Source organism: Triturus cristatus, chromosome 10 (assembly GCF_964204655.1).
Source record: "Triturus cristatus chromosome 10, aTriCri1.1, whole genome shotgun sequence".
Classification (NCBI taxonomy): Eukaryota; Metazoa; Chordata; class Amphibia; order Caudata; family Salamandridae; genus Triturus; species Triturus cristatus.
Genome location: NC_140593.1, coordinates 617430719 through 617445498, shown reverse-complemented (window position 1 = coordinate 617445498; position 14780 = coordinate 617430719). Strand labels below are relative to the sequence as shown.

The following is a 14780-nucleotide window of genomic DNA, read 5'->3' as shown; positions in this document are numbered from 1 at the left end:
TGTTACCTCGTAGCTCGCACCCCCTCTCTCCTGTCATTGCTGCCATCCTTCCTGCGCTGCTGGTTGTTTTTATTTTCTTGTTAGTTTGTCGAGCTGGTCTTCAATTCAACATAGGTGTCTGCTAAATGGTCCTACTAGGTATTTTATATCTTCTTTGGAATGCTGACTGGCGAAGACTATTTCCACAAGGAACAATTAGAACGTGAAAGAGAAATTATTGAATAATACTTTCCTCACTGGAGGATAGAGACTAGAACCTTTTATTTTGAAACCCATATAGTTACTGGAGTTCAGTGCTTTTTATATGAATTTGTGAGTGTTATTGGCTAGTTGTCAATTGGTCACACTTCATGAAGGGCAACTGTTCTGCCCTCTTTTTTACAGTAGCAGAATCTTACGAGTTTTTAGATGGTCTATGTGCATCATCCCAATAGAAACACAATACACAGATGAGTATTGAGTGCTTGCAGCAGGTGGAAATTTCAGCTTTTATTCTTGAGACGCTTTATTTCACTGCAGTAATTATATTTTAGTGCATAGTTGGTAGTAAATATGGGTCGCTCTTGTGTGCTTAATTGTAGTCTTGAAATCTGTGCTGGGGTCGGCGAGCTGAGTGCACTATAGAAGAGTTACCGGCTGAGATGTGCGTGTTTCTAAGAGACATTTATACAAAATGACATTATATTGCAATACGTATAGTCTGGGGATTACTAAAATCTATATTTTTGAAGTACCATTTTATCTTAAAGCTTTGTGTTACTGTTTGTAATACAAGTTTAAAAAATAGCTTGCATATTGACATTGCTTTCTGTCACAGACTTGGACTTCGTAGCACTAACAATACACAAGTCACTATTCCCCACTACACCAACCAAAATTTAATTCCGTGGCTCTATAGTTGCAAACAAATCTCTTTAGTGCATGAATTATTAGAGGTTTTCTAATGTACTATAGTGCATTTCCCACTGATTAAAATCTTTAATAATTTTTTTTTCATTTAAGATGCACATTATTTTAAATGTAGCAACCTGAAGGGGAAGCACTAAAACAAGAACTTGCATAATATTTAGTTTTTTAGCCTCACCTTTGTTTCCGCCTCCAAGCTCCATAGCATGCAGCACCACAATTCCCATATTTTTTATAATGCACTTTGACCACTTCCGAGATTTATCTACCCCTCTCTTCACATCAGTGTTTTTCCTCTCCCTGACACTTGTTCACGGTTTCACTATCTCCGCGTGCCTGGTGACTCCTTTGTTATATCGGCGTTCTCGCTTCCAGGTGTTCTTTCGCCCTGTCAGGTCCCAGTGTCTTTTATTCCCATGGTCCTTTTCCACTGCACACCCTGTCACATAATTTCACTACACAAATCCACTTCTCCCCACATAAAATTCTACAACTAACCTTTCCAATCGAAACCCACATAATTTTACTCCAACCGCATACATTCACTCTACACCAAAACGCCATTGGTAAAAGATAGTCATTTACAGTGTCAATAGCTCTAACAAAAAAAAAGCATTGGCATAGCCAATAGGCCTCCCCTTTGGGCCCTTATAAGTGTTTAGCCATGCAACAGTTGCATAACTAAATACTTATAAGGTCCCAAAAGCGAGACCTATTGGCTATGCCAAGCGGCCGTGAAAGTAATCGCGGTCAAGCGCGGCGCCCGCGCACATGCACTGTAGCTCTAGGCTGGCCTGGTAGCACTTTTTGGAGCCCTCTCAATAAGTCTCGCCAGACCAGCGCATGCGCTGGGTCAGGCGAGACCTAAAAAGAGGGAGACATATTGCATTGAAAATTCTTGTAGTCTCTTAAATGACCCCCTTATTACTGCCAGACTTGATCTTTGTCACCATTTGATCCCTGATATTAAATCGATGCAAGACATTTTTTGTAGTCCGCTGATTTCAAACCTTGTATCCCATATTGATCATCAAGGTTCGTGTGGAACTGATGTTTTTCAAATACTTGTTGATTTCATTTAGAGCTGCTGAATGTGGAAACTTTGAAGCTGCTGTGAAGTTAGGAATAGCATACCTCTACAATGAAGGGCGTAAGTGCAATGCTTTATTTCCTGTTTCTCTTTTAATAAATATATGCTCTGTCAGACAATTCCGTTGTCTTGCATAACAATTTTAAGAATGCTGGAGTCCAAGCTTAATTTCTCCACCTAGAGGTAGTTTCGAGCAATCCAGTTATTCTGATGGCAAGTTATATTGATGGTTGCTGAACTCACTGGACAGGCCTGCGCTCTGATAAAACGTTCCTTTTTGGCCTTTAACTGAAGACAAAGCAGAATAGCACCCAGGGTAGTCCATTGACTTGTCGTTCCTCATGGCCAGGAGACCTAAATTAATTATGTGGACATCCCTGAACACCAGTGTGTAGCATGGTCAGCAGTGAATCGATCTGCACTGGTCCAATTAAGTGGATCCAGTCACCGATGCTCCTTAGAGAGAGATTTAGTGAGGCTTTGAGATCCACCTCCATGATTTGGAGGTGATGAAGGCACACTGATGTAAATGTTGCTGTCATTAACAACACGAGGCAGGTAAAATTTGAGCCATATCTTCCTAGGACTGTGAAGCCTTCAGTTAGTGTCCCTAATGTCATAATTGCTCTCCTCCAGAGCAGGACTGTTGTATATAAATATTTTAATATCTCTATTTTGTGAGATTGCAGAACCCTTTTAAAGTCTTATTTAAAAAAAATATGTATTCATGTTTTTTTATGGCACTGAAGAGATGCTAAAAATTTGTGAATATTTTTATGTTTCCATTTCGTGGGATTACAGAATGCTTTTAAAAATCTTTATTTAATATGCATTCCTGCTTTGATTTTTAAAGGCAGAGTAGAGAATGTATTACAGCACATGTATTTATTTAGTTTTATTAGTCTGCCTTAATGCTAGTGTTCTCCTCTCTCCCCCTCACCCCATGATAAGGAGAAAGGAAATGCCTCGGGCATTTAAACAAAAAAAATCTTTAGGGGTTAAGACTGCTTTAGAAATGTTATGGCCTTGTGCACTTAGTAGTGTTTTCCTCCATGCATTCAATAGATGTAGACAATGGAGAATCTTGGAATCTGGCTTTACATGTCTTAAAGCAACTTTTGGTCCTTATCTTCTAGTTTCCATCTCCGATGAGGGCCGTGCAGAAGTGAATGGGCTCAAAGCATCCCGTTTCTTCAGTTTGACTGAACGTTTGAATTCAAGTGCCAATCCGTTCATCTGGTTGTTCATCCGCCCTCCATGGTCTGTCACTGGGAGCTGTTGCAAGGCGGTGGTCTATGAGAGCCTTAAGGAGGAATGTCAGGCACAGACTGTAAGTGTGACCCTCTGCTGTGTAGTTGTCCCCTCCCAGCTTCATGTGCCTGAAGCGCCTTGCAATTTCCTTCCTGTCCCGAGAGGAGATATTCTAACAATTATTTGAAGCAAGGACTTTGAATTTATCAATCCTTTTAGAAATTTACAAGAGCTTTATAAATTGCAGTGTACACATTCACATTGCCCTGCATAGTCTTGTTTTGGTTCGCCCAGTCTATAGGTTTTGATGTTTGTAGTGTTTAAACTCTTTTCCGTTCTGTCATTGCTAGCTTATACTCTTTAGAAGAGAAAATGACGTGTAGTCAAAAGCCTGTTGACGTTTGAGTACGATATTGTCTAGTAACAACTTGTAGTGCAGCCTTTTCCTGTTAACTACAAACCGGGATTTCTGTCATTATCTCTTCTACTGTTATCTAAAAATGTGACAGAGGTCTACCATACATGTTTCCTATTAATGGCAATAGCATTTTTGGTTTACAGGTTCAGAAAGGATCTGTTCTTTATTGCTTGGCTAAAGTACTGAGTCTGTTTGAGGTAAGTCTTGTTCATTTAGCAAATGCTGAGATGCCATTGACAAGCAGCTTGTTCACAGCGATATTTTATTTTGCAGTGTCCAGCTTTAACGTTTCATTTCTATCCATTTAGGATGATGAAAAGAAGATGGCTGCTCAGGGAATGTTTGAAGAGTCATCCAAACAGGGATGTTTAGCCAGCTCCTACCTTCTGTGGAAAAGGAACCGAAAAACTGCTGTATGTCGCCCGCTTGCTCTGGAGCTCCATGCACTTGCTTTGATTTAACTTTTAAGATCGTCTTATTGTGAATGGTGAAGTGTGCTCTTGGCGCAGATGATCCACTATAAATGTTTCTGCTTTTGTTCCTCAGACAGGTTTTAATTCCATGACTGATATATTCTAGTCCTTCAGATCACTGATGGATCGTGTTCTCTCCTGGGTCCTTATAATGCTTGTTTTCCACGTATTCCACTGTCTGGTGTGGAAATATGTTTGCAGGTTCCATGACATCATGCCTAGAACTACCATGTCTCTGGTGACCTCTTCATAGTTTTGCTTCCACTTTTAGGCTGTTCTCTAAAGCTCCTAGATGTTTCTCTTGACTCGATGACAATGGTGATAATTATGCAGACTTCGAGAGAGATATATATATCTTGTTCCTACCAATCCGTAGGATCTGCACGTTGTTTGGGAAACATAAACTAAGGGCTTGGTGTCTAGACTGATTCTGTACACCCCCACAGGGGAAATGTTGGCCTGTAGGCCAGTTAGCTCACAGTGCCACTGTAAGCCCCCTCCTAAGCTTACCAGGAAGCCAATAGTTTCTGGGAACCACTGAACATGACAACCCTGTCCCCTAGGGCATCGGGGAAACAGTACAGGACCTTTTGCTCAGTCACTCGTGCTCACTTTTTCTCAGAGAAATATTCAGAGAATACACAGTGGGACATTTTCAATAATTATTGAACCAAAGTTATTCTTGCATAAAAAGCATGTGCTGTGATGATTAGGAGGCAGAAGCAGATACACATTGTTACAAGCGCCAAAAGCATAAATTGTAGATCTAGCTCTACCATTGTGCTGAAAAAATGTATATATACAGGCACATATAAGGCAGTAATTTAGCAGACCCCTACTCTAAGTGTGTTGAGTGTGTGTTGGTGTGAAGCTGTGAATCACCCTAAGAGACGATCCAACCCCGTTACCTGATGGGATAGAGTAAAGGACCGCGTCTTTGTCATGAACTAGACATCATTGATGCGTGGTGATTTCTCAGCATGCAAGCATCCTCTGTGTCAGTGGAAGTACCTCCTCTACTAATCTATAGGGATGCTCATCTTTTATAATAAAAAACAGCCTTGCAATGTGCGTATAGTTTAGTGATGTTATGGATCTGTAGATGGCCCTGTCCCCCCATGGATGAGGATAGTGATGACATCTGTACATCGTGCAAAACAAGTCCTTATACATGATGTTCAGGGCATTGTGGTGGTGATGTGCGAAGCTAGATGTGTTTAGCTTTAGAGAAAGTAATCCAACATAGTTATGCACGCAAATGTGTGCAAAAAGTCACAGCTGAAAACGTTATTTGTGAGGACTAAGTAAGAAATAAGCTGCTTCGCTACATGGACCGAACTGTGGAATATAACACCCACTCATATTAAGGGTCGATATCTAAAAAGCCAGCCGATAATTCTAAACATTACAAAAACTACTCCTAAAAGTGATACTAAAATATCAAAAAAAGGTCTTAAAGCCCTTACATCATTTGAGATCCAAGCACTCAAAGGCATGGTGACTAGAAATAGAAAAGGCTGTTTTAGTTACACTTTGTTTTAAAAAGAGGCCAAATTGTTCCCACATAGTAATGGCCAATTGTTTATGTTCTGAGTGGTAGACAAAACAGTGCTTTTGCCCAGCTCCGCAGATAGAGGCGTCGTACCCCACAAGTTTTCCGCAGAGCTTTCCACATCGCATGGGGCTGGAGCATCCCAGGGTGACTCTAAAAATCCATCATCAATCGGAATACGCAGGGGACAGCAATACGCATGGGCCTTTAAGGGGTCCATCAGTCACACAGCACTATCAGTGCTGTCTCTATTCTGATTCGAACTGGGACTTCTATTGCAGAGTAGATAGAAAAAAAAGTCTTCCACCATAAGTGGCGGGACAAGCAGGAGCCCTCCATAATCGCTTCCCAACACGGTGTGTATGAAAGATGCTAGAACTCCGAATATCGTCGGAAAGGGTCTAACCTTACCAGAGCCGATACATTAAAAAAAGTGCACTTTTCCTTTCATATCAGATATGTTAATGATACGATAGACCAGCTCCCCAAAATGCACCGGGAAGTTAGTATGGAATAGTCTATATCTGTCGAAGACCTTGCAACCTAGAGATCAAACGTCTCTTTGGCTGAAGTTAAGGCCACATCTTTTTTCAAAAGCATTGCTTTCAGTTTGCTTAGGGAATCAAATTTCACATTCGAGAGCAGCCTGAATACAGGTTGAATCACGGCACCTGGGGAACCCTTCAGATAATAAGACAAGTTCGCCCTTGAAGCATTGCATTCCTCGGGGGGGGGGGGGGGGGGGGGGGGGAGAAAAGTCCTTGCAAATCAAGGAGCCACTTAAGACTTCACAGTCTGAGCCGCTAAAACCTGTGTCCCCATTCCTGCATCTAAACCTCAACGGTAATTCCCAATACTCATGCATATATCCTTCCCCTAGCGCTTATCAGCCCACCTGTTGGCATTTGAGTCAATATTGGAATTGAAAGGTAGTGACTGGTAGGGTGATGTAATCATGGATTATCCAGTCAGTGAATGGTGTCTCAGCCACAGTGAAATGTAATTGGACTCATTTTTCAAAGTGTTCTGATGGATACACCTGCCTGTGGATTCCTCACCTTATGACTATCCCCTGCGCCAGCATTCCGCGGAATTTTTTCCCAGCTCTCCGACGAGGACGTTGGCTCAGCTCGCGACTCCGCATGATGTCACCGGAGCCATAAGAGAGCCTTGCCGGCGTGATGACGTCAGTTCCTTTTTTCCGCGCCATCGACGCGTAACGGTTTTCTAGCACTCTCCATATTGTGGAGTTACTTTATTTCTTCAGCTGTAACTGTTGCTAGAAGTGATGTCTTCTTCGAGGAACTCTGGGTTTAAACCCTGTAGGGAATGTGGGGTCACATGACCATCACTGAGCCCCATGAAGATTGTGTATGGTGCTTCTCGTCGGATCACGACGTGGAGGACTGTTCCTGTGCAGGAAGATGAATCCCAAAGTACTTAAGGAAAGGGAAGCGAAGTTGTTTCTGGCCAAGGTGAAGAAAGATGGTAGAGGGTGCAAGCGTGAAAAGTCGAAGTCGTCGACTTCACACACGACGAAGTCGAGAAAACACAAGAAAAAGAGAAGACTTGGATCTCTGTGCCGATCGACGAAGGGTAATGCTTCGAGATCGCCTTTACCTCGACGTCCTCGTAAGGACTTTGTTTCGCCCTCTCCTTCTCCTCGTGTGACTCCGGAGAAGTCCCCTTCGCCTAGAGGCACTCCGGCGCAGTCTCCAGCGCCGAGGGATTCACCAGCTTCCGACGCCGAGCAGGTTCAGGATGTTCCATCTTCTCCTGTGCCTGAGATAGAACTGGTAAATTTGGCAGTGGATCCGATTGTTCCGATGTTGGACACTCCCCGTTTGGATTCTGGTTCGAATCCATATCCGCAATTTCCAGCTCCAGGGGCGGGTCCATCGCCTTTTTTAAATGCCGTGTACAGAGTTTTTCAAAGGGCAGCTTTCCCATCCGGAGCACCTTCTGGTCCCGTGGGTCCGCTGGCATTCAATTTGGGCGTGCCACAACACTATGCTCAGGCGCCCTTCATGCCGATGGCGCCATCATGGCAGTTTCCGGCGCCGAGAGCCTCGACGCCGTTGATGGAATCTTCGGCGCCGTCTGGAGAGCCTTCCTCTCGGCCTCGTGTGGATCTTGTGCCTCCATCAGAGCCTCCCTCGACGCCAGCTCTGGAGCAGTCTGCGCCGCGTACGGTGCCACTGACGCCGCGTTCACGGAGAGAGGCTCAGAGGCTTTTAGAAGAGGCGCAGTATCATAGAGAGGCAGTAGAGGAGGGTGAGTTGGAAGTGTCCCTGGATGAATTCGAGGGAATTCAAGAGGCAAGTGAATTGGACACCTCCCCTGAGTGGGAGCTCTCTTCTACAAGGGCTTCACCTCCTCAAGAGGTTGCACCCTACCATTTGGTGATCAGGAAAGCTACGGAGCTTTTAGATTTGCATTTGCCTACTGCTAAATACAAACCGAATTTGTTGACGGAGGTTCTGCATTCACCTTCCTCCATTGTTGAGCCTCTGTTACCTTTTAATGAAGCCCTTCTGGATCCTGTCATCGAGGTTTGGCGCAAGCCTCTTTCTTTGCCTGTTGTTTCAAAGGCTGTGGCTAGAAGGTATAGGACTGCTCCAGGGGATCCGGATTTTCTCTCTTCTCATCCATCACCAGAGAGTTTGGTGGTACAAGCATCCTGGTAAAAGCAATCTTCGGGAGCTTTTCCACAGGCCCCAGCTGACAGGGACTCGAAGTTGGAACAGTCCGCTAAAAAGGTTTTCTCCTCTTCTAGCATGGCACTGAAATCAACCAATGCCACTTGTCTGTTGGGCCGCTACATTCATGCTTTGATGGACTTGGCAAAGCAATTGGCCCCCAAGTTGCCTGATGAAGAGACGGGAAACTTTATGGAGGTTCTGTCAGACGCTCAGGCTGCGGCTAGGCAGGTTATTCAATCAGGCCTGGATACGGCTGATACCATAGCCAGAGTTATGGGCTCCTCCATAGCTACAAGAAGGCAGGCTTGACTTCAACCTTCTGGATTTTCCCCTGATGTCCAGGCCACTCTTGTTGATTTGCCCTTTGATGGGTCGAAGCTTTTTGGCGAGAAAGCAGATTCGGCCTTACAAAGGTTTAAAGACAGCAGGGCCGCTGTGAAATCCTTGGGGTTGCAGACCCAGTGAAGAGGCTGCGGCTACAAGGAATATCGAGGTTTTGGAAGGTCTTCCTTTCGCAACTTCCGTCAACCTCAGCAGCAGCAAAATCCACTCTATAAATCTTATAAGGGAAGAGCCAAAGGACGCCAACATGGTTCTGCCCGCAATCTCTCCTCCTCTTCAGCCTCCCCGCTCCCTCTGGTACCACAGGAAAGCAGCCCTAGATTACCCATCTTGGATCATGTGGGTCCTGTAGGGGGTCAGCTGTCTCACTTTCTGCAAGGTTGTAAATCGGTCACGACAGACCTTTTGGGTTTTAAACCTTGTGGAGAATGGGTACGCCCTTCCCTTTTGGGAATTTCCTCCTTCTTGCCAAGGTTTTTGCTCAGAGGACCATTTGCTTCTTCTGCTGAAGGAGGTTCTTGCATTATTTCAAAAAGGTGTGATAGAGGTGGTTCCGGAGCAGAAAAGGGGTTAGGGATGCTACTCCCAGTATTTCTTGATTCCCAAAAAGGACGGCAGGTTACGTCCGATCCTGGACCTCAGTGTCTTGAATTTTTACCTGAAGCAGGAGAAATTCAAGATGCTGACCCTTACTCAGGTTCTTCTGGCGCTGCAGCAAGATAGTGTCGATCGACTTGCAGGATGCGTATTTTCACATCCCCATTCTGAATTTGCACAGGAAGTATCTCCGTTTTACAGTTGGGTCGCAGCACTACCAGTTTCCGGCCCTCCCGTTTGGTCTTACTACTGCACCTCTAGTCTTCACAAAGGGGATGGCAGTGGTGGCAGCTCATCTCAGAAGGTCGGGGATTCCTGTTTTCCCCTATCTGGACGACTGGCTGCTCAAAGCGGAGTCGCCAGAGGGTGCTTCATCATCTGCGGGTAACATCTCCGCTGTTGTTCAACTTGGGTTTTTCAATCAATGTGCCCAAGTCTCACCTGGTGCCCTCTTAGCACAACCTGTTCATAGGGGCGGTACTGGACACTGTGTCGAGCATTTCCTCCCCCACAAAGAATTCTCGACATTCAGGAGATGATCCCTTTATTCCACAATGGAGCGGTTGTTCCAGTTCTGAAGGTCCTTCGCCTGCTCGGTCTGTTCGCCTCCTGCATTCCGTTGGTCAACCATGCACGCTGGCACATGAGGGCTCTCCAGTGGTGTCTCCGCAGGCAGTGGTATCAGCACAACGGAGATCTCAGGGAGTCAGTCAGGATCTCCAGAGAAGCTGCGGCGGATCTGTCTTGGTGGAGCGGGGAGGGCAATCTGTCTCAAGGAAAGCCCTTTCATCTTCCTCCATCTGTGGCCACAGTGATAACGGATTGTGAGAAAGTGGCTCTGTATATACTGTTCCCTAATAGGTACAGGGTGTACAGAGTCCACAGTCCCCCAGAGGCTGATAGAGGTCAAAGTTAGGTATGACCTTACTCTCAAAAGTGGTAGCTTGGTCGAGCAGTAAGGCAGTACCAGAGGACAGTGTAAAGCATTTATTGTACACACTCAGTCAGCAAATGGTTTCACACACTCAATAACTGAACTCTAGGCCAATGGTTTGTATATATAAAATATATGCTTGTTTTATTTTTAGAACCACACAGGGGGTAAAAATATACTTTCTCAGAATGAGAGGTTGAATATAAATACTTTTGTTTTAAGCAATACATTTGTGTAAACAGTCACAGTTGGTTGCAATAAACAATCCTATTTCCTAAACATAACAATGCATTGAGCTCAATGGTAAATTCAGGTTATTTGTAATAAATTACTTTTCAGATTACTTTTGGAATTCCAGGTCTGGCTCCTAGAACCAGCCTGGGGTCAGCATTCAGAATCAAGGGATGAAAGTCGACTTAATAACTGTAATGATTTTTAAATAATATTTAGCTATTTCAAAAGTTAGCACTTAAAAAATATTTCACAGAAAACATTCAATGGATCTCTATGGCAAGAAATTCAAATTGCAGGTAGAGTACTTTATCGTTACTTTAGTAATCCAGGACTGGGTGCCTAGACCCAGGACTGGGGTCCTTATCAAAAGCAGGTAAGTAATTTCGTTTGCAGAAATGGTACGATTTTAAAAGAATATTTCAAATTTGCAAAAGTAGACACTTAGAAGAAATTTCACAGAAAAGCAGACAATGGTTTCCTATGGGAGAAAAATGAGTTAGAGGTAAGTATAGTTGTGAACACTTTTCAGAGTCAGGGCTGGGCACCAAGATCCAGCACTGGGAGCTCACCTAGGAGCAGGTGAGTAAATTCGTTTTTGTCACTTGGCTGATTTTTGGTGAATTTTTGCAGTTTTGAAAAGTTCACACTTAGAAGATTTTTGAAGGAAAAGCCAGTCAATGTTACCCTATGAGGAAAATGAAGTTAGCGGTTTAAGGGTAAGTACTCGACTGGTAGTGTTGAAATTCCGGGCATGGACTCAGGGGTCCCCCAGTGTCAGGTAGGTACAGTTGGTTCACCCTCAGCGGTTTCAGGACGGCCGGGTGCAGAGAGAGTTGGGCCCAATGTTATCCTATGAGGGATAGGGGGGGCCTTGGTTGGTGGCTGCTGTCTGGCAAGCCACGCGGTGTGGGAGCTGGGCTCCTGGTCACTTACTCAGGGCAAGTGGGGAAGTAGGTTAGTGTAGAGAGGGCACTGCCAGGGCCACTCGGGCGGCTGGGTGCAGGGTGCTTTTGAGCCTTAGGGCGCTCAATGGAAATCAATGGGAATGTTCCGGTTTGGAAAGAGGCTGCAGGCTCGGGGACGAGGATGTTTCAGGTGCCACCACCACTTCGAGAGGTAAGTTGGGTAGTTGTAGGTTAGGTGGGTACCCCGGGATTGGGCACAGGGGGTCGCAGGGCGCCGGGTGCAGGGGTGCCTTTTGACGTCGGGAATCTTACCCTCTGGTTGATCGCGGCTGGGGTGGCACTTGGTTCTGAGGCTGCAGGCTTCTTCCGAGATGTCGAGGGGGGTCCTTGGGTGCCGGACTCTGGGTCACAGTCGCCGTGGGGTCGTCCTCTGGGTCTTTGTCCACTCCGGCACTGGCCAGGCTTGGCTGGTGCAGAGTGTGTTGGGTCCGCGGTCCCGGGCTGGTGCCAGGGATAGCAAATAGGTTTCTTGAGTAGAGCCTCTACTCGTGGGAGTCCCAGGGGCTTAGAGCCAAAAGGTAGCCAGGTCCTCCGGGGTTGGTGAGGTTGCTGGCCACGAGGGATGCCGCGCTGGTGCAGGTTCGAGAGTCGACAGGCCGGTAGGGCTGGGGCCAAAGCAGTTGGTGTCTTCTTCTCTTTTTAGCAGCTGCAGGGCAGGTCTTTGTTCTTCTTGCTCTTCTTGTCGTTTTCTATCTGGAATCTAAGGAAGGAAGGTTCAGGGTGCCCCTAAATACTAGATTTAGGGGCGTTACAGGTAGGTGAAGCCCAGGGACCAATGGGTCCTTGTCCTGGGGTGGGTACACCCCCTATCCTGCCTCTCTCCTGTGGGAGGGGGGCAGTAGCCTAATCCTGATAGGGTAGGGCCTCCCATCTTCAAGATGGCGAGAGCCCGTAGATGTGCTTCACCTCGCCTCCCCCACCTGAGGGGTGGGGTGGGCAGGCTGGCACATCCCCTGTCCTTGTATGGGGTTTCCGGCCAAGCTTCCCGCCAGAGTGGGGGGTTGCAGTGGCCTGGGGAAACTCCAAATGGCGGCATGCCTTTGAAGCTTCCCTTTGCTCATCCTGGGGGAGGAGATTTCTCACCTCACCCAGGATGTGCATTGTTGCAGGCCCGGGAGAGCAGGGGCTCTCCCACCCAGGGGTCCAGCAACGTGTCTGCTGTGTGGCAGCCTGGGCAGCCTCAGAGCAGACGTGGATTGTAAGTTAGCTGTAAGGGGGCATCTTCTAAGATGCCCTCTGGGGTGCTTAGTACATAAAATCCTACACTGGCATCAGTGTGGGTTCAATGTGCGGAGAAGTTTGATACCAAACTTCCCAGGCTTCAGTGTTGCCAATATGGTGCTGTGGAGCTCGTGTTTGACAAGCTCTCAGCACCATGTATTCTTAAATGACAGCACTGCACTTACAGTGCCCAGGAATGGACCCGGGTACTGTAGGGGCACAGGGCTCCTGCTCCTGTGCCCACACCATAGGCGTAATGCACCCAGCTAGAGGGGTGGCTGACATATGCCTTGGCAGTGTAGGTGATGGGCATGGTACACAGTGATGTGTGCCATGTCGACTCTTTGTTTTGTCCTGCACCCAGACACTCAGCCTGCAACGGCAGTGTGTGTGTAAGGGTACAGGGCCTCTGAGGGTGGCACAATGAGTGCTGCAGCCCTTAGAGGCCTTCCCTGGTCACAAGGCCCTGGGTACCTAGGGTACCATTTACTAGGGGCTGACATGTGGCTAGGGTTTGCCAATTTGGAGTTTGTGTGGTTTTAAGGAAGGAACATAGGCCCTGGGCACCTGATTGGCAGGAACCCAGGGTACACTCAATCGAAGTACATTCAGCAATTTAGCAAAAAGTGGGGGCTTACCATGCAAGAAAGATGGCACTTTCTCACACGGATGCCTCTACCCTAGGGTGGGGTGCTCATCTGGAGATCAAGGGTCCTTGGTCTCCAGAGGAAAGATGGTCTCATATCAATCTTCTGGAATTGGGGACGATACGTTTGGCGCTCAAGGCCTTTCTCCCTTCCCTTCGCGGTCAGTCGGTTCAAGTCCCGACAGACCACACTGCCGCGATGTGGTATGTCATCAAGCAGGGAGGAGTAGGGTCGTACCGTCTCAGCAGAGAGGAGTTGTGGCTTTGGTCCTGGGCTCAGGACCATTGGATTTGCTTGATGGTGAATGGATTTGCTTGATGGCGAATCATTTAGCCGGGGCGTTGAACGTGCGTGCGGACAGTCTGTCAGCAGTTCTCTGCCGACCACGAGTGGAGGCTTCATCCGGAGGTAGTTCGTCACGTCTTCCGGACATGGGGGGCTCCTCGGGTGGACCCGTTTGCCACTCTCGAACGCGCACTGCCCATCGTTCTGCAGTCTCCAGTTTCTGATGCAGGGAGCGATAGGGGATGCATTTCAGTTGAGTTGGAGCTCTCAACTCCTTTACCCGTTTCCTCCCATAACCTTGATTCCTCGGGTTCTGAGGAAGATTTGCCAAGACTGGGCCCAAGTCATATTAATCGGCCGGATTGGCCAATAAGGGTGTGGTACACAGATCTATTTCACCTCTCATCGCACCCTGCGCTCCGTCTCCCTCTCAGGGCAGACCTCCTCTCGCAGGGGCAGGTTCTACACCCCCACCTCCAGAGTCTGTACCTTCATGCCTGGAGATTGAACGGGGCAACTTGAGTTCCTTCTCTCTTCTGCCTGATTGTTATTTTATCGGCCAGGCGACACCCCACCAAGTCCATTTATTCCTACAGATGGTCAAGATTCGTTAAATGGTGTGGAGAGAGATCCATTGACCCTTTAAGGGCCCACTTGTCCAATGTTCTTCAGTTTGCTCTTTCCTTGGCTCAGCAGGGTTTTTTTTTAAGTCTCCTATCGTTTTGAGATTTATCAAAGGCCTTACCAAAAGGTTTCCGCCTACTCACTTTATTATGCCCCATTGGGATCTTAATCTTGTCTTGACTTTTTTGATGGGTTCCCCTTTTGAACCTCTTCATAGCTGTCCTTTTGAGGCTTTTGTCCTTTAAAACAGTCTTTCTTTTAGCTGTTACCTCAGCAAGGAGGGTGAGTGAGCTTCAAGCTCTTAGTTCAAAACCCCTGTTTTTGACCATACATGCTGAAAGGATGGTCCTCGGGACCTGGGCTGCTTTTCTGCCTAAGGTAGTTAATCCTTTTAATCTGGGGCAGTCCATAACTCTCCCTGTGTTTTATATTCCCCTCATCCTTCCAGGGAGGAGGAGAGACTTCACCGCCTGGACCCTAAAAGAGCGGTGAGCTTTTATTTGGACAGAACAAAGGACATCCGTTTGGATGATCAGCTC

The 14780-nt window shown here is 46.7% G+C and overlaps 1 protein-coding gene across 1 annotated transcript in view; it reads left to right on the top strand.

Annotated features, from left to right (window-relative positions):
* CCNF (cyclin F) overlaps positions 1-14780 on the top strand; it is a 141609-nt gene that overhangs the window by 37036 nt on the left and 89793 nt on the right. The window contains exons 4-7 of the mRNA XM_085632146.1: positions 1989-2056; positions 3133-3326; positions 3809-3862; positions 3974-4078. Of these exons, the coding sequence (XP_085488272.1) occupies positions 1989-2056; positions 3133-3326; positions 3809-3862; positions 3974-4078 (421 nt within the window). The remainder of the gene's footprint in view (positions 1-1988; positions 2057-3132; positions 3327-3808; positions 3863-3973; positions 4079-14780) is intronic.